The sequence below is a fragment of the Megalopta genalis genome, chromosome 6 (genome assembly GCF_051020955.1).
Source record: "Megalopta genalis isolate 19385.01 chromosome 6, iyMegGena1_principal, whole genome shotgun sequence".
Classification (NCBI taxonomy): Eukaryota; Metazoa; Arthropoda; class Insecta; order Hymenoptera; family Halictidae; genus Megalopta; species Megalopta genalis.
Window position 1 is genome coordinate 20,734,117 of NC_135018.1, and position 21,266 is coordinate 20,755,382.

Sequence of the window (21,266 nt, forward strand, 5' to 3'; positions counted from 1 at the left end):
TTAAATACGAAAATGTGGAAACATTAGAAGAATTGAAGAATATCTTTCTGATGTGTGCAACTTATTAAAATGATTGAAAGAGGAAAGACATTTTTATCAAACTTGAGTTTCTCTTACAATTAGCTTAAGACAATTTTTATTTTGCATAAAAATTCGCATTCTAGCAATAACGCAATTAAAGAACAATTCTAAACGAATAAGGCAGTTTTTCTCAGGTTCACAATTTCTAAGATTTTAAGGTCGTCGATTTTAAAATACGTATTTTGTCATTTTAGACATTTTAGTCATTTTAGTCATTTTTCGGGCGTGTAAATATAATAAATTTGTAATTTCTAGGAGCTTTGTTTTGAAACCGGTTATTTCTTCGTTTTAAAATGGAGATTGAATAGAGATAATTAAAAATTATCAACTATTACTAAGATTTGTTAAAATATAAAGAAGCCCCTATATTAACAGAAGTTAATGATATTTAATACATGATAAAACTACAATGTGTAATTATTACATGTAAACTTCGCAACGAAAATTCTTTCGCTGACCACAAACAAATAATATCAGTCTGTTCTTATGCATTTAATAATATCTGTTACTATCAATTGAATATACGGGCAGCTTTTAAAACAGAATAATTTGTTTTAAAAGTGTATGAAAGAAAGTTGCGTTTATTAATTTTTATATCATCTTAACGAATGGTTGATACCCAAGTTTTGATAACAATTTTTTCGCCATTGTCTAATAGACTAATCCTGTCATTTAAAAGAAATTCAAGTTGTTTCGTTCAATTTGATAAACGTTATTGTGTTTTATAAGATGCCGAAATATTAATGCAGGTCACCGTATATAATTGAAAGAAATAAGTTTAGGTAAATGGTAAATCACTAACGAACTAGCAGATATAGTATAGTGCAATATTAATTGTTTAATGAAGTGACATACAAAATTGTATCCACTGAAATGTACAATCATAAGTGAAAGGATTAAATTATATTGCACGATTTCCAAGCTACATGTTTGATGAAATTGTACACACTGATGTGCATAGTCACACAGTACACATGCGCATGCCCGTAGGTTTGCATGTATACGTATCTACTTTGAAGAGGAATGGGAAACTGAGTCGAACGCTATCGCCCCTCGTTCGCCTGAGGTGATTCGCTTACAAGATTGCGGATCGTTGAAATGAATTTATCGCCGAAGAATTTGCGTAAATCCTCTGGTAACGAGAAACAGGAAAAGAAGTCGCTCGGCCGAGAATTTTCGAAATTACTTCAAGCAACAGTGATACGGTTCGCCGTCGAATCATATTCTAAAACGTACAAATCTCGTATTATCACATGTAACTTACTATTTTTTCTTATAATTTAAGTGCTATATATCAATTGCATCGCACGTAACACAATAATTCTATCATTAGTTCTTTTAATTATCTAAGAACAGAAGACAGATAAGTTTTCTCTCTGGAAAACGGGGCTAAACCATTCTCATAAGATCACTATAATTTTGCAATATTTTCATTTTCAAAAAAATTTGCACGCTTCTGAAATACGTATCAATAAATATGCAAAGTTTGGAATTGATACAATTAATCAGTTCCCTTAAAATATGATTTCGAAAGCCATTGTTTGTCTTCGGAGTAATTGGATTCTGTAATATAGTTTCAGTTTATTTTTACTGTTTCTAACTATTCATTTCTTTTAAATCGAAACAAAATTTGATTCTTCTCTAATGTAGGAAAATTGTTTTGTTCTAGTAGAGGAATTATTAAACATTAAATGTGCCGAGCCCTTAAAGGTGACTAACGTGTGTCGTTTTATAAGAATGACAAGACTGTATTGATTTATACTTTTTATCAGTTTTATTATAATATGAGCTTGAACAATTGAATCGATTCAATCGTTTCTTAATCAGTTAGCTATTTCTTTGAAAAAGGTTTAAATTACTGTAATTTACTGTATATGATCGATTGTCCTCATATCTTGTTTAAATACGGCGTATTCATAAAATATACAGGGTGTCCCAAAAATGTCTCGCAATCCGGAAATGGCGGGTTCCTCGGATCATTTGAAGCAACTTCTTCCTTTACAAAAATTTTCTCCGAGGCACCGTTAACGAGTTATTAACGAAAAACAGTGACCAATAAGAATTGAGTACGGCTGACGCGTGGTGGCCCAGTCAACCAGCGCACGAAGCCCAGTTCCGCTCATTGGCTCGGTCGCCTCGCGCCAGCTGAGCTGGAATTCGACCGCCTCGACCGCTGGCGCCGTTGGTTCGGTCGCCTCGCGCCACCTGAGCTGGGATTCAACCGCCTCGACCGCTGGCGCCGTTGGCTCGGCCGGCTCGCGCCATCTGAGCTGGGATTCGACCGCCTCGACCGCTGGAGCCGTTGGTTCGGTCGCCTCGCGCCAGCTGAGCTTGCCTCTCATTGGTCACTGTTTTTCGTTAATAACTCGTTAATGGTGCCTCGGAGAAAATTTTTGTAAAGGAAAAAGTTGCTTCAAATGATCCGAGGAACCCGCCATTTCCAGATTGCGAGACATTTTTGGGACACCCTGTATAATTTAATAAAGAATATCTACATATATATACTTCTTAAGCAGTTAGCTGTTTTTGACGAGTATACTCGTCGTGAAGAAATGACAATATTTTGTTAGGACGAGTATACGCAACAAAAACAGCTAACTACTTAAAAGGAAGAATCTTCATAATTTCAACACCTTAAAAATAAAACATACGAGACCGGTCATTTTGACCGATGTGGTAGGTTTAGTGTTAAAACGAAAAAATGCTAATCAACGTAGCTGTAAAAGAAATCCTAGTGCAAGTGATTAGAAAGCTATCTAATAAGCTTTCGGTAAATCAAGTTAATGTACTAAGACCATTGGACAAAAGAAAATTGTGCTGGATATGAATTCCTTTGCGTACATCTGCAAACTAGCACGAACTTTCGACGGTTTGCGCGAATCGCTCGAAGTAAAAGACTAGAGGCAGCATCGGTAGCAAAGAAGATCAGGAGCAAGAGAAAGGAATGTCTATATGAAAGGACGAACAGTTAGAGGGATGCGGACGCGGTGACGCGTGATCCTGCACATCGGGCAAAGGAAAGATTACCATCCGCCTGCTTTTTCCCAAAACTACGTACGATCTTCTCTTTGTCGCTCCCTCCTCTTGGCTCTAGCAATACGATCCAGGAGGAACTCTTTGATATTAAGCGTGCGCGAAAATCCAAGGGGTCGCAAATCGGAAGACCAGCTCGCCGATATGCTACCACCGAATGGGCAAGGAAAACACTGTTGTCCAGGAGAACAGGCGTGGGGTCACTTTCAAATAAGCTCGCTCTGGTTGACAAATCAAATACTGCTGGGAATCTGTCGGTATCACTTTCTCAGATTGCGATTTCGTCCGACGATTTCATCGCAAATGCATGATATTGATTTTCGAAAAAAATTAGAGCTCCGAGATCTTTTTATTTGAAGGATCGAAGTTGCATCGACATCTGGATTATTAGCGACATGCACTGTTAATAGGAATTGGCTAATAGGATTTGTAAAGGTGTACATTTTTACAAAATTTTATGGCAACTCTTCTTTGTGAAATTGCCCGCATTACTCGATCTACTAAACATGGATGTTATTCATTTCTTCTAAATCGAAACAAAATTTTATTCTTCTGTTACGAATAGACTGTTCATCTTTACAATTTACAGTACATAGGAGTCAAGCACAAGTTTCTCACGTTTGTTAATAATTTTAAGAAATTCAAATTAATACATCAAGATTCTTAGTTTATTTTAAAATTTTCATTATATATATTTTAAATTGTACCAACTCATTTCTACCATAAGTGCGTAAAATCCACAATATAATTATCAAAGTCTAGAAAGTAAATTACGACATACAAGAAAGAGAAAGGGATTAAGCATAAGAATTCATATTTTGTTTTCGCGAGAACCCAGGCTCTGAAAATTTTTATATTGTACTAACAGTATACAGAGTGTTACCGGACAAGTAATACCATCGGGCAGGAGGCGATCTAACTCGAAAAAAAGGAATAATATTCATTCATTTGAAGTTTCCTTTACGAGAAGATCGAGTTTGAAAATATGCAGATAATACGATTATGGTTAGTCATGCAAATATTATCGGACGGATAGTAAGTAAAAATACACGTACTATCTACACATTTACAAACTCGATTTTCTCGTAAACGAAAAAGTGTCAATTCTTTTTTCTATTTATTTTCACACGTAGAATCACCTCCTGCCCGATGGTGCCATCCGTCCCGCATACGTTCTAAATGTATTTTTTTATTCCAAAAATGTACAATAGCAATAAGGAAGACGTAGCAGTAATAAGAAAATTCTTCCACGAAGTATCATCACCTCAAGCTAACTTTTTCAAGTTTGTTCCAAAGTATAAGACATGCGACACTATTAGATAGTTAACACTTTTTGTGATAGTTTCATAAATACTGAAAAACTTTGTGTCACGAGTCGAGAATTTTTGAAAATTCTTGTCAATTTCGAATTTTTTAATCTGAGTCGTGAAGCATTCGTAGAGTTGACTCGATCGGCTCCTCCGCGTGTACAACGTCTTTTGATCAACGTGGAAGCTCGCGCGAGGCTGTAAAAGCAAATTAGGTGTCCCTCGACTTTTCTCACGGAATACGTTCGTTCCCGCCCCCGCACTTCTCGAATTTATGCACGAACATCACTCGAGACTGTGTGCCATGGCAGAGCGGAATTCATCTTTACGACGGTGTATGAGAGAAACGAACGGAAGCTAAATTCGTGAAAAAATGAACAAGAGAAGCGGTGTAACAAGGGTGGACGAATGTGTCCGTGAAGGGGGTTGAAATGACGTCGTGGAAGATGGAAAAGGAGCAGATAGGCGAAACATTTATTATTTACAGGAAGAGGTACTGAAAAAAACGTGTGTTTTGGATGAACGGTTGCATGACGTAACATGAAAATAATATTTTTAGTTATGAACGAAAACAGGAAACTTGCATCGAGAGTGTGCACACATCAAATGTTCGATCTGTATTTGTTCAAGCTTCGTTCCGTGGGTAAAGAGAACCTTTTTAGCGAATATTTTAAAATCTTTACAATTTATCCCATAGAAACATTTAGTAAAGTGAAGCATCAAAATACAGAGCGATATTAATATTTAGGCTTTACGTCACTAGTTATTATATCTATTTTGTTAACAATGTTGTAATGATTATAACGACAAATTCCATTTCTTCGTACACAATATATCTTTTTTCAATATTCTCCAGCTATTGAATAAAATTTTAAATAAAATTTTTATGAAATTTCTTCACTTTCTGATGGACATAGTAATACATATTTCATTACTATTGTATGCATACCTTCTACGGAATGCATTATAGAATATTTACCAAATTATGCAACGTATATTCACTTTATTCACTGGTCATAAATGCATCGCGATTTAAATAATTTTATACGCCAATGTATGCTGAAATCATGTTATAAAAAATAGAACACAGACTGTATTCCCCAATTATTTCGTTAAATCAATAGTTAAAATTCAACTTATACGCAATTATACGTATAACCTATATTTATTTAAATCTCTTCGAACGAAATGAAGATCGTCAAGCGATTAAACATTTTTAGCTGTATAATATTCTCTCTATTAGTATCATTTATATTCTTACGTGTTTATTTTTATTTTGTAATCTAATGTACTCTATGCTTCGTTGAAGGCAAAATTGGCAAATCTAACTGAACCGGTTTCTCAAATCTACATTTCATAGTTACGGCTAATTGCTCAATCGATTCGCAATGCCAAGTTTTTTCAGAGCATTTTTCTCAAGAAATGCTATAATTATACCTAATTATAGCCATACGTTTTACGAATTTATGACATATGGACGTGCAAAAAAACTCATTCACATAAACCTTTTAATGACGTTTAATGCACATATCGGTTCTAATAGATCAGCTAAATTTCCATTTACTTCTCGATTTTGTAATCTGGATTATAATTATCGCAAACATCTATTAGAAGCTAGATAAATAAATGAATCGAACACTGTCATACTACGTTGCAGACTGAAATTAAGAGTTTTCAATACTTTCTATCTCATTTTTTAATTTTCATTATATATGCATAAATCCTGCAATTTAGTTTAAATTTTGTTTGAAATTGCTTAATCTGTTTTATAAAGCCTAAATCAGCTGTCGAATGCGAAAGGGATACTCGAGTTCGAAATGTGTTCTAAGAAGTATTCTACGATTCCTCGTGCAGTATAGGAAACTGCTTTTCTGAGAAATTGTCAATAAAGCGCGATTTAGGAGATACAGAAAATTCAGTATGCATGAAGGGGCGCATGTTCTTAGACGAGACCCTTTCAGGAAGTCTGCAGTTAGGGAAGCTTGAGCGTGTGAAGGAATCGGAAACCACCCTCGAACCCTTGTATCCTTAACTGCGGAACTTATGCCAACACTTAAGCGTGGTAAGCTTGCAAATATCCTGCATGAACAAACGTCGATCGTATATGGCAGTAGCCTGGACATCGATTTAAAATGGAACAAGTTCAAACAAAAACGGCCAGAACATTGAAAACTGTCCGATATACACTTCGAAACATACAATATCTAATCAACATGTGCTTTAATTTGCATTTTAGCAGTATAATATTTTTCAATTTTTCTCGTGTTGAGAAAACGGGAATTACTCGATTCATTTTTTTAGTTTCGTTTCGAGAAGATTCAAACGAGAAATTAATTTTTTAACATGACATGAATATTTCAAACACCATTTTCCATTGCATAATCTTGTATTATTTCTACACAGTATTTTTTTAGACACCTTTTAGACTTCTCAAATGTAATTTTAGAATCCTCAAAAGTAGTTTTAAAATTTTCAAATGTAATTTTTAAATTCTCAAATGTAATTGCCGGGTAACACTGTTTCGTAATGGGACATTAACATTGCCTATTATATCACGCACGCGAGATATAGGCCCGACCGTTCTCCGGTTCTTATTTCGTTCTCTGTCGAAAGCTGTAGTCAATTTGTTTTTATTGCACTACGCGCATAGCAATCAGTTACATTAATATGAATAATATGTACATTGTGCTTCCACGACGTGAAATGTGTTTATACTGGTATATCCGGATCGCGTCTTGTTCGGTACTCATTAAGATAATTAAGCGGCTGATTAAAGTCGAAATCGTTCCTGCTGCAGGTGCGTTTTCATCGGCGCAAAACGAAAGGTGTTAGTAGTTATCGGGTTTGTCCGACTACCATTTCAGCATTTTATTGGTTTATACAAGAACGGACGAATATACATTATAATAATTTATTGATAAAGGAAACGCCATTATAACTGTGGTCATTGCGTATTTCGTTCGCTATCACGATGTACTGTTATTGTACAGTCCAAGAATATTGCAACATTCGAATTTCAAAAATGTTTTATTCGGTACATGTATAATTCTAATGTAGGTGTGAATCACAATTCGCGATATTCAAAGTAATTTTACAAGACTAACAATTTAATATTATCGCATGATTATGGATGATAACTGCGACACATACCTGCACAACATATTCTTCCCTAGAATAATTCTAATCGCTTTGAACATGACTTGGTATAATCATGATCGACAACTATGTATCACAAAATTCTGGATTATATACTTAAACTAAACTATTCGAAATTAAATGTCAAATGCTATATTTAGTATTCTTCTTCGTGATTTTCAGTTTGCAGCTTTCTTAAAAAATGTTCTTACTCGTCGTCTAGTAAGCTAATTGTTCCAGCTTCTTAATTCAAACTCCATTCGTTTTTGAAACGAATTTTGAAAGTGCTATTGTGTGATTCAAAAGGTGTTTGATCAATTACCTGACTCATTGTACATGTTTATATTCTATAATACAATATTACAGGCTTTGGACTCAAAACACCTTTTGCATTCACCTTTTTAATTGTACCTTTTGTACTTCAAATTAAACCTTTTGCAAATAATATTCCTTTATTTGCAAATAAAATTAACAATTTCACCGACCAAAATAGGTCATTAATTTTGAAATTTAATTTTATTACAATTTTATTACACATATTAATCTACAAAAGGGTTAATTTCTAGTTCGAAACCTGCGTCGTAGAAACATGCGAGACATTAATAAAATAGCACTTCATAGAAGGTAAAAAATGTTTGATGGCAGCGACGTGTCTAGGGGCAGTGACCCAACCCATTGAGGTGCCAACAGTTGCGACTAAATGCCTGAGGGAATTGGTAATGGTGACGCCGCGGTGCAAAACCGCCGACAACCCTTTCTGGCCACGTAACATCAAACGAGATGTTTCACTACACACCACCGGCTTACGCTTTATCTCTTTGTAGATTCAGGAAACCGATGTATTGATTTGCTTGATACATAGTTACCATCGTGCCTTTCTCACTTGTAAATGCTTAAATCATCTAAATAGTTTTAGAATCTTTTATTTTTGAAGATATCACAATGGTTTTAATTCTGCGTTATTACTTTGAGGTCTTCGATGACCTCGGCGATATTTTTGAGTATATCGTATTCTAAACTAACGGCAAATATACTATTCTTTATCTGTTTTGAATGTATTAATTTAATGCAGCTCGGTAATGTTTCAGATAGATATCAAAATGTTGTAAAATTTGATAATTAGAGAATTCAAGAATTAAGAAATATTAAAATTAAGAAATAAAACTGTTTTTTTTAAATGAATAATCTAAAGAAAACAACATTCTCTTAAAGTGTAGCTAACTACGATATATCGTTTGTTCGCCGCTAAAAGGGTTAAGTAAAAATATTGCACGGTTTAAAAGATGCAAACGATGGCGTATAATCTTTTGTATTTAACAAATTTCTCATAAAACGTATGACATAAAAGTTATTCGAATTGTGCGAGATACGTGATTCACCGTTGTATCTACTTCTAGTATAATATTTTTTATTTGCATTGTTAATGCGATTTACATATTCTCTTACAAAAAGAACATTCCTCTTCCACGAGTGCCAACGTTATCATACAATACATACCAAATCACAATATTAAAACAGTAATTGCCCATATTGTATTGTTTCAATTTTTTTTTAATGTACACTTAATTAAGAATTCTTCTTTAGTCTGTAACACATCCAAGATACGTGTGAAAGGAAATCGTTAAACGAAAATACGCGTACGAAATTGTAATTCGAACAGTGGTTACGTTGGAAAAATCTATTGAACTGATCGTAACTTCGTAATGCGCGAACGCAATTTATGCTTATGTTTCCTTGTGTTATAAAAGACGAAAAGCACGAGTAGATTATTGTGTCAATATCCATCAGGAATCTGAGATTTCATTGTGGAAGTGACGCGGAGGGGAAGGGAGCCAGGAGCAACTGTTGGGAAAGAGAAACTCCGTTATTTAATTAAAACCGGATTATACGTGATAGGTAGTTCCCCATGCCACATCTGTAACCACCAACCTGGCACCATCGATATGTACTAATTGTTCTATCCGGATTAAATGGCCGTAAATACTACTGGAGCTCTCAACTAATTACCCGTAGCTTATAATATTTCAATGATACGGGAATTTCTTCTTCCTTGAATCCGGCGCGAATGCATCGCTCGAAATGCATTTTCGATGCGCAAAGGGAATTCATTCGATTGACAGAACCCTTTCGGCTGTCGCCATTAACAGATTTATCGCTGAGCTGCTGAATTTTGCATGCGTCTTGATCATCTCGTAATCTATATCTAGAGGATCTAGAAAATGAAAATTTTAACAAAACTTCTACCATATCTTAGCTTTGTGACAATGAAACTTCTTTTTAAAAAATTTATATTGAACCTCCTGTTTCGTAAATCACATACACATACAATTACTGGACTAACGGAACTTATGCATTTATGATAAAAATTAATAGATCGAGTACAAAACAGTGACGACATTCAAAGAGTTTCAAAATACAGTTGCATTATTTCTAAACCATTGTAATTATTACAGAACAAAATCAATGTCTACGTAGCTCCTGTGTGTTGTAATTAGCGCAGACGATTTTTATTTTGCATAAAAATCCGCAGTTTAACAATTAGAAATCAAATATCAGACCAAAGACTTGTTTTTTGCTAACAGAAAATGTAACAAATAGAACAGAAGTATCTGTAATCAATTGCAATATTTCTACGAATTCTACGCCTAAATTCAAAATTTATTTTATATTTTTTAATTAGAGAAATTGCTGCGAGTAATTTTCTATTTTAGGTGTCCTATAGACATTTCAATTACAGAAAACTGGAGTGAAGTGATAATAATGTTAGGTATTGTTGTGTCACGTTTCGGATGTTATCAATAGAAGATGTATTTCATCATTGCAACGTTATCACGAACGATCGTTTTATTTCTTTTTTTATGTCCGCTCCAGAAGGAGTTCGTGTTCACCCCTTTCGAACGCAACTATATATCGGTGCGGTCCTCTCACCCTTCGGGTTTGCGGTGATGTTCTCTATTAAATCAAACCGGCATTCAGATGGCGACCTATGCGCGAGGAATCCAAATTGGTGCCATAAACCTTCGAAAACAGAGCTGACGAATTGTAATTGAATCTTTGCGGCTTTTACGAGTCGTTAGTATCATTGATTTCTTTATTTTCGACGATAATACGTATGAAAAATTGTACAGCATTCCGAAACAGTCAATTTCTAATTTCGACTAGCTCGTTCTTGCAGTTATTAAAAAAACATCTTTCTATTAAAAAAGTACTATAATAAAATTTATATTTTATTATAATTAGGACCTTTTTAATAAAAGCCCAATAATCATTTGACGGATATCTGTTGCGTAATTGTATATCTGTATCCCAAAATAGAAACAACTGTTTGAACGTATAATATCTAAAAAAAAATTATCTGCTTATTATATTAAGAAATGACAAAAATATAGATAATTAATGTTAATACAAGAACAGTGATAAAATCGTGAAATATTAAAACCTGTCATGCACAGCTTGACGTCTTCGTTCTTTGTCGAAGCAAACATCAACTTTCGCCACTCTTTTTACTTATTTCGATTAAACCACGATGCTACCCCCGTTTCTAACACAGTATCCCGTGCTACCCGACATCATAATCGTGCTACGATTTGCATTTTAGAACCGGTATAACAGACAGAAAGCCTGTGTATATTTAATTAAACGAAATGACAAGAACCAGCCGGGGAAATAAGATTCTCTCGAGTACGCTGCAAAATGTCGAATGTTTCAAGCTTGAATCTGTTATATGAATTTTCTTTGCTTTAAACAAAATGTCTATTATAAATTTACTTTTCTAGTTTATAAAATATGTTTTGAAGTTGAAGTAGCTTTGATTACGAAGGATTAAAAACTTATTACTTATTTTTTCTGCAATAGATAGCCTTAAGGTCATATTCAATTAAGGGTCCTTCGATCTATTCATTACCGAACTGCAGATAACTATGTATTTATAGTATATAACAATATGTAGAACACGGCATACAGATTAATAAAAATGAATGATATTAACATTTAAAGAACAAGCAGTGTTTCGATCGTTTGTGCAAAGATCTTCAGTCTATTCGTTTCATTTGAAAAGATGAACGATACTGCGGTAGGTATGAAATTAACGATAAAAAGATCGTTTATTATCTTCTGAGTTGCAAATGATCGCATTTGAGAGCGCGCGGAATGCGGAGCAGTAGCGTTTCCCGTCGAATATTCGACAGTCTGTGCTGGGGGTCGCAGCATAATCGAACGGGAACCGTCGGCAAATTATGAAAGGAGCGAGCGTGTTTACTGGTATTTTGCATCGCGATTATTTCCAATCGATGCCGTTCGCGATACCTATAAAGGGAGCAGAAGGTGTCTGTTTCAATAAAGAAAGGAAAACGGAATATCGAGTGTGGGGTACGGTGCGGCGCGGACATAAATTTGCGAGCGCGTTTAATTGAAAGGGGAAAAAAGGAAGAACGCAGGCGAGAAACGAGCTTCCGACGAGAACCAGAGGAAACTCGTCGAGAGAAAACGATGAAGGTACCCGAAGAGAGAAGCGATGACTAGAGGAAGAAACACTTTCAGGATATGTTAAACGGCTGGTTGGCATTCTCGAAATTCTTTCCGAGTGACTTACGATGCCCGTAAACGCTGCGAAAATCTTTTAATCGATTCGCATCGGGTTACTCGTGACTGACAAGAGAAAATTGGGAAAAATCGTTTGGCTGCTGAATCAAATTGAAATTGTAATTAACACTTTGATACGTCGCACAATTTGTTGTTTATTTATTAATAAGATATACGTGGAAGTGATTTCTCAAATGAACAGAAAATTTAATTTTGTGATTTATGCATTGCATTTTTGCGTCGATATAACGTCTAAACTACAAATTAGAATCTAAACGTTGAAAATTAATTTTTTTACTAGAATATATATATCAGAAAATATATAAAGATTGATGATTTTTTGTGAAAACGTGAACAGAAAATTGAATCCAATTATTTCTTCACTGATTCTTCATAGTAATGATGTTTCCATGTGTATTTCATTGTTTTGAGGCTATGGAACTTGTCTTTACGTTGTTTTTTTCTGATAAATACGTAAATCCTATATTAAACGGATCATCAAGTGTATTTTTACGATTGAAATTTGTTGGAATGGTGCCACAAGCTATAAATATTATTACAGTAAATTCTCTTCTTCTCCCTCAGCTTGTAAACAAAGGAGGATTTGGGAAGAGGAGATACAATTATTCGAGCCTCGTGGTTCGTTTTTACAGTCGCCGAGTGTCAACAACTATAAAAACGAGCCGCGAGGCTCGAATAATCGTATCTCCTCTTCCCAAACTGTCCATTTTTCTTTACAAGCTGAGGGACAATTGGGGAGAATTTGCTGTATTCGGATCTAGAACACTGAAGCGTTGAAAGTTTTTGTCGTATTAAACAAGTTACTTCGATATTGCAAAATTTAATCGGTGGTCGGTTCTACAGCCAATGCGTTGAATATTATTGCAAGTGAACACTATTCGCGTTCATTATTTTTATTAAACTAGACGCAAATCATTGAAACAGATACAAGAGGTCCAGTGTGAACGCAGATTGTTAACGACTCGCGGGCATAAAATTTTCTCTTTTCCACTCGGCTTCTACAAGGTAATAAATTCCAAGTGAACGAGCACTGTTTAAGACCCCATGACCCGTGACAATCGTTTACGTTCTGCGGCTTTCGTTTGCAATTAACGTAATACGCGTCTCCTGGAAAATATTTAAGTACACCGACTTGAATGCTTTTCAAACTACGTTGGTCATCATTTTTCCAATGGCGAAACAGGTTGAAGTCCATCCCTCACTTGCGAGTTTTATAGTGTCGAGTCTTATTTAAGAAAATGTTTCCTGCAATGTTCCGCAACCATCTCGCATCATTTCAACTCTAATGTCTGCAGTTGAGTGAATGATTTTTTAATTGTAGTATTCAATACTTCTTATTTTCTTCTTGCTGTTATTTTACAGTTGCATCATAGGTTATTAACGACTATTTCACGTATGTGTTCTATATTCTGAAGAACTATTATGTAATCATCTTATATAAATGCGTGTCGTTAATAAACGAATTAATCGTAATTCAGATTTCTTTGTGGTTTCAGTTGTTGGATATCTGCTTTGACATCAAATGTTCGTTTGTCAATTATGGGTGACCGGTCGTAAAAAATTCTTAAATTATAGTAAATAATCACTGACACACATAACATGTTGGCAACCAAAGAGTTGACAATTGTTGAACGAAAGTCCTAAATTGCAATTCTAACGTCATTTTGGAAATGCACATTTCAGGCAACGATTGAATTATTTGAATGTTAATTAGTGGCAAATTTGTTATGTTATAGGTAAAAAGAAGTTTCCATCGGATCCAACGTGTTGTCCAGCTTGCGGCGTCACTGTAAGGCCGCAGGATTTGGAGCAACACTTTGCTCAGGAGCTCGATCGACTCTACAAAATATCTTCGGCGTCTTCTCGACCGCGAGGCCCACGAAGTTTACCCCCTGGACCCTCGCAGGATCATCCCCATGGGCCAATGCACCACACCCCATCGGCCGTGGACGGAACACCTCATGGAAGATGGGAAACTTACAAGAGAATCAAAGCGAATAGGCAGGTAAATAAGTACAGATACGTGATACTGTTTATCGAGCTGTCAATTAATATTGTTTTACAACAAACAATTCATGTCATAGAATAATCTATCAACGAAGCATAGGTGTAGTTATCTAGTATCCTTGTCTCCATAGTGTTGCAGTTATACGAAATGTAGTTTTGTTTAAATCTGGGATGTTTCCAGGCCAGAATCCGCGTAAAGAATCGAAAGAGGAAAGCGGACGAGCCGGCATGCCCGGTTTGCAACGAGAGGTTATCGGGTTCGCCAGAAGAATTGAATCAACACGTCGAAAGATGTTTAAGCAAACACAACAATGGCAATCCTGCTGGGCAGAGCAATCTAGACGACGAGGAGGTTGATGTAGAAGGCGATGCCGAAACTTTCGAGGAATACGAGTGGGCCGGACAAAGAAGAGTCAGAGCCACATCGATGCTTGTTGGAGGATTTTCTGGTATGTATTCCTGCACGTTTCGCTATAACATTATTATATAACGTTCTTATACACGATGCTTCACAAAATTAAAGAGTCACTGGAACTCTATGTCATAAGATCTTGCAGTGTTCTGTCTTTATACGATTTACAACGCTTTACAAGTTGTTAGCTTCATGCTCTTAGTGTTTATTTCCTCAATGACTCTCTTTTTATTATTAAATTGAATTGATGGCTTTTCTTCAATTTAAGATTCTACGAATTCAAACAGCTGTACGGAGTACAGAACATTTTCCTCAAGTTCTTTGACCTGATGTTACAGGGGTTTATTTACAATGACGTCTCAAAAGTTGATCTACAATTTTTTGTCACGATTTTACTGTATTTTGAACGAATATGGCGCATTCGATATGAAAATCTTTTGTTTGAAATGTCGAATCTAGGACGTTTTAATTTGACAAATCCATTGCTCGAAGTGACCAAAGGCAATGACGATATCTTATGTCAATTTCGCATTCGAAAATTAAACGAATTTAAAGTATTCCAAATTATGGGCTCATGTTCACAGTCTATGACAGAATTGGATCAATCACTTTCTAATTTTCGTTCGTTTCTGCGCGTCTCTAGCCGCAGGTCTGGCGACATCATCGAGCAATCGTTCATCGACCAGCGGAAATGGTGGTCCGAGTCAGCAGGACGACGAAGACGTTGATCTCGTTGTTGACGGTGACGATGTTGCCGAGTTTGGACCAGCTCAGTATTCTGAGGCTGACGTGGTCGCGCCGCGTATGGAAGGAACGCCGAGGGAACAAAAAGAGAGAGATGCTCTTCGAGAAGCGGTGATCTCGCCGAACGCGTCTAATTCGATACACACGCCACATACTCCGGAACAAGTCGGTCAAGGGATGGTCGAGGTCAAGCCTGAACCAGGAACCATGACTCCTCTGGGTCACAGCGAGCAAGGCGAGGGGATCCCGTCGTCGCCTAGAAGAGACGGAGACACGCCTGTCATCGAGGCTCTCAGGGGAAGAATTCGAGAACTCGAAGCGGAGATGCGAGGCCAACCGTCGTTGAAATGTCTCATCTGCATGGTAAGTTTTCATTATGGTTGAACGTACACTTATCAAAACATGTTCGTCAATCCTTTCAATGTTCAGTCCGTTCGTGCTAGGGTAAGTAGGGTGTTCTAGGGTGTTCTAGGGTTCGTGCTAGGGTAGGCTTTAAATTTATTTTTATAATTAAAATTAATTATTCAATGTTATAATTTATTATAAAATTTAATTGGTTATAAAAAAGATGATTAATAATATTAAAGATTATCCCCAAAATTTATAACATTAAATATTATGTATATGTATACTGTAAATACAGGATGACCCATTTAAATCGATCGAGTCAAATATCTTGCAAACCATTCATGATACTGAAAAATATTTCAAATAAAAGTTGAATGATTTTAGGGAGCATATAATCTGATGCTAGTAGGATTCTTTTAGGTGAGTGCGTAAAGAAGATACAAAAGATAATTTCATTTTTAAAAAATGGAATCACATATGTTTTGTTGCATCAATCGATGCAGCTCGTTACATTCTACATAAAAGTACTAACCCATTTATTGCGAATGATCATTGGCTTAGAAGATATTTTAAGTTTAGTATTAAGATATAGCTAATACGCGCGTCGCATCTGAGATATCGTCTCCTGATGGATGTTTGTAAACACATGTTAGACATCATTTATAGTGTGTAATAATTAAAAGAAATATTTTTTGTTTTTTCTGTTCTCAGGAACAATATAAGAAACCTGTAACTTCAGTTTGCTGCTGGCATGTGCATTGTGAACAATGTTGGTTGCACACACTGGTAAGTTTTACTTATTTCCACATTATTCAAGCCAAAATAAATTATTTGATCGATAGTGCAATTAATAACGAGTGTCGAATTAAAATAAAAAATGTTACACTTTTTAATGGATTTTACGATTTTCTTTTTTTTTTCTATCATTAATGCAGGTGTTATTTGTTGCATTATTATCATTTTAATGGATCAACGATTGGATTAAAGTTTACGAAAAATAGCTTGCCACATTCTTGATTGTATTATATAATACTAAAAAATATATCAACTCGTGTGTTACTAGGGTAAATTGATACGTATTCATTTGATCAGGGTGTTCCATAATTATTTTAACGGCCGAAAATGAGGGGTAGCTGAGGTCATTTGAAGTAACTTTGTTGACACAAAGCCAGTTTGAATGATTATTACAAAAATTAAGATTCAGGGAAAATATGTTGAACCATGCCTGTGGCACTAAAAAACAACCAGTGATGCTATAAAATACATATGTATATTTATGTGTACACGAATGTAGACAAAAATGGAAAAAGGTCGACACTTTCGTTGTCTTTTCCAGGGTGCGAAAAAGCTTTGTCCGCAATGCAACATGATAACATCGCCGACAGATTTACGGCGTATCTACATGTGAAGGAGGTTTTGTGCCAAACAAGACATCGTTAAACCTGATGTTGTTCTTAAAGGAGCCGGTGCGTTCTAAACTAATCTTTCTGTAAATACTTGTACATATTTATGCGTCACGTTAAATTAACTATTTTAGACATAACATGCACTGTTACGTAACGTAGCGTTATAACAATTAAACCAAGCGCGAGCGGCGGCGCGCGTGAGTAACGTGTCTCGATCGTAGACTCTCATCGTTTTTCTTTTCTGCCGATGCAACCCCTCTCGAAAATCCCGCGACTCGAATTTTGCTAGTTTCAGCACATTCTGCACGTGTACCGGTGACTAGCGCCATTATGCAATTACGATAAATAGTTACGCAATTATTGTGTGTTATTATTAGCAACGGAGTACTTTCTCCTAATTACTGATAAATGTATATTATTTAACAGGGTAATTGTATATTAGAATCGAGAATCGTCTGTCAGAACAAAAGCGGTCGCAGTACTCGCGGAATCAGTATTTCAATAATTTCATTGCAATCGCATTAAAATCATGGTGTACCATCGGCGTATACCGTCGCAAATTTTCCCTTTGGGAATCCTTTCTAATACAAGGTGCTGCAAAATAACGTCGATAAGGATTTTCTTATCATTAATTTGTCCTGCATAGTTAAAAATTCCAACAAAAATTTGACAGTATGGAATTCTTCCTAAAAAATTAATAGACCTGCTGTTAAACCTTGCTGTTTAAAAGTACACGTATTATACAACTTGCAGCAATTTCTCCGCTGCAAAATCTTAAAATATGCATGAATAACAGCGCCTGGTTTGAACACACCTCACACCCTGATAGCAGATAATTATCCGCTAAAGTTCATAAAGATGCTGTTTGAATATAATTTTATTCAATCGATTGCGTAGATAAAGTACTTTGAATAAAATTCAGAAATTTTGTATGCTTGTTATCTCGCTGCACCCTGTAAAAGAATATCACCGAAGCGTGGAACGCTTTCAACGTATTCAATTTCGAAATCGAACGGACACGAATCGAGGAGTAAATCGCGCCTACTTGAAGTTTTCAGCGTTACTTTCAGCAACACCCAGCTTGAATTCGTTTCCTTGCCGAATTTCACAGTTTCGTCATCTTTGTCTTCGTCTATTGTCTTCGTCTATTGCGTCTGAAACCCACCCACGTCCGAGGCGTGAACATTATACCGTGCGTTGCACAGAATGTCTCCGAATTTATTGGTATGCGAGAAAATAATTATCGCACGTTAGAACTTGATATTGTCTTTGATGCAGCATAATTGTTAACATTATGAAATCAAAGTTGAAAGAATTTTTCAACTTCTGATTATCGTAATCTTATATTCTTTTATGGAACAATCTGTTGTAATTCAAAATCAGCTTCATAAAATGAAAACTACATTACAAAATTGTAGAAAAAGTGAAGTTCACTTTTCGATGTAGTTGGTCCGTGCCAACAGACAATGTCTTGGACAGTGTCTGCTTCTTATTAACTATTTCCAACGTATCTGATTATAAATACGTTCAACAAGCAATCGCGCGAGTTGCATGGTGCTCAAGTGCATAGACAAAGAATTTTCGATTCCTCTGAAAGCAAGTTTTTCCTACTTTTCTGTGTAAAATTTTAGCTTTGGAATTATATATCGAACGTTCGATGATATTCCGTGTACCAATTAAATTAAGACACTTCTGTTCGCGGATGCGTGTTGAATGTGAAAATACGTGAAAATGTTAGAAAGTAATGCTCTACAATTGCATTTTACACGGACGATCATTAACGTAATTTGTACGTGTTTTATTTCTTGAGTTTGTAAAATCAATATGATATAGGGATGCTCGCGAACGAATAGCGCGCATCCGGACACCTAATTCAATTGAACAGAACTGTGACGAACGATAGATAGGTTGGTAGCAATTTCCTCTCGGTAGCCAGTCCCTCGATTTCGTTCGACTAAATAATGGAAATTGTCTTTTCCGCGGTGTACATAATTATTCAACAGTCGGAACAAACATTGTCCACGTTATCTAGCCAAAATCGCGGACGAGAACAAGGTACCTAAGTAAACGGAGGAGGAACGGCATTAAGAGAAGAAGGACCAAATCGAGTTAAACCTAATTTCGACGTGATCATTGCCTGATCGTTAGCGTAATCATTTCGGCGATGCTGTCTGCGTTTCTTTACACGTAGAATGACAACGTGAGCGTGAGAACACTTGAGGCGACGCACAGTGTTGAGAATCGCCAATCTAGCTGGATCAAATTTTTGAATTTGAAAACCTATTTTGATAGGTTTATTCGTAAACATCATATTTTTATCAAAATTAACCTGCTTCGATTAATTGCAATTTATATGATCTTTATTCAAAGTAAGAATTCTCTGCACTAAGTGCACCGAACGGTAGTTAAGCTTCTTCGTTGCTTTAACAATTATAATTTCTTAAAAATACAAATGCCTACTGTTCGAACTCGTCTCGTTTTCGCGTCACGTGTAAACTTTACAAATTATCAGACTTTCTGAAATTAATTTGCAGAAGTCTCAGAGTTTGTTGTTTAGTAGCTTTATAACGATGACTAGACTGCGGGTCTTTATGCAATATAAAAATTCTCCAAGTCGATTGTAAAAAACAGAAATCAGAAAAATGAATCGCTTGTTTTTAAGAAGTTTAGTAAGTCGAAAATGGTGCGATAACAAATTCTTAAATTCTTCTGATGTATTCAGCATTTTGTATTTCAACTGCTCATTACGCATAAAATCCGCAGTCTAATGATAACTTTCGTCCAGCTAGATCAGCGATTGGTAGCGCTGCGCGACGGTTCGACGGGGAGCCGTACTCATCGAATCGAAAATTGTTCTTTAAATTGGTTCATCGGATTTTGGTCTTTGCCAACGTTGTTCATCGATCGAACGATGCGCACGAAAATCCTGCGGCACTCGGTTTCGAAGGAATCGATCGATCGCGATCGTCAAAAAACCCACCGATTAGCCACTTTCCGTGCGCGTTGGCGCGATCATCGCAGACTTGTTGTCCGTGAAACGTATTATCCAGATGCATTTTGCGTTTAACAATACTCTCTCGTCTTAGGATTAAATAAGCGTCTTGATCTGTCGATCGCCGGGGGAGAAAGGAACGAAACGATCGCGCCATGAACGTTCCCCAAGCGTGGAGCTCCGATGTCGAAGCGTCGACTTCGCGCCTTTCTCCCGCGCGTTCCGAACCGTATGTAGATTGATATAATAGTCCCCTCGCACACACGTAGGAGACGTTCCTGTAAATACACGATTGAAACAAGAGAACAGAAAACTCAACTGCCTGATGTGAGCGTTGTTCTGTAACCGAAATAAAATGATCATGGAATGTAAAGCAACTGTTTCACGTTATTCATCGTTTTCTCCTTATATTTCTTGTATTTTGGAATATCCCTGTGGATTGCAGCCGTTTAGACACGTTAAAAGAGCGGTCCTTTGTTCGTCTAACTTTGTTGAATGATTTGACAACTGAACGAATTTTAACCTCTCAGCTGTGAACGACGTGTATACACGCCATATAAGGAAATGGGAATTTTACATCTTACAACAAAAATACTTCTCCTACGATTTAGGTTAAAATGCTTTTGAAACATATTCAGCAATTTTGCACATTTTAGAATAATTCTAGAACAACTTGCCGAAAGAAACTGCACCCAGTGTGATCGATAAAAAACGCATACAAAATTGATCTTAAACATAGATCAACGCAGCTGAGTGGTTAAAAATATGTGTTATGAAGCAGATTTGATGAAGAAATTCGAAAAATTGCAGAAGTTAAGCTACTCTGAACGAAACAATCACTTTTCTTCATACTACATTTCTTTTTTTGAATTTGTGAAAACATATTTTTTATAGAAACCTTCTTCTTCTAGTGGATTTTTCATGGTTACACAATTATTTTTCTAATTATACAAAGAGAAGGTATCTTTACAAATGTACCACTAATTCATGGAAAGAAGTATTTATGCTCGAACGTATTATGAAAATAATTCGTATTATCGTGTTAAATTGATTGAAATAAATGGGAAGTTTTTGTTTGAAACTTTGCGACGCAAGGAGGTTTTCTTTGATGCATCATACGGTTGTGTTCCTCTCAATTCTTAGAAATCCTATCACAAAGAAATGTCAAGGAGATGATCAATATTAACGAAGAGAATATA

The 21,266-nt window shown here is 35.9% G+C and overlaps 1 protein-coding gene across 6 annotated transcripts in view; it reads left to right on the forward strand.

Moving 5' to 3' along the window:
- The window catches only part of LOC143259661 (E3 ubiquitin-protein ligase RNF220), a 225,366-nt gene extending 204,926 nt beyond the window's left edge, over window positions 1-20,440 (forward strand). For all 6 annotated transcript variants that reach the window (XM_076522920.1, XM_076522922.1, XM_076522916.1 and 3 more), the window contains 5 exons: window positions 13,895-14,163; window positions 14,347-14,614; window positions 15,221-15,684; window positions 16,381-16,455; window positions 17,006-20,440. In XM_076522920.1, coding sequence (XP_076379035.1) covers window positions 13,895-14,163; window positions 14,347-14,614; window positions 15,221-15,684; window positions 16,381-16,455; window positions 17,006-17,077 — 1,148 coding nt within the window. In that variant the 3' untranslated portion in view covers window positions 17,078-20,440. The remainder of the gene's footprint in view (window positions 1-13,894; window positions 14,164-14,346; window positions 14,615-15,220; window positions 15,685-16,380; window positions 16,456-17,005) is intronic.
- The last annotated feature ends 826 nt before the right edge of the window (window positions 20,441-21,266 follow it).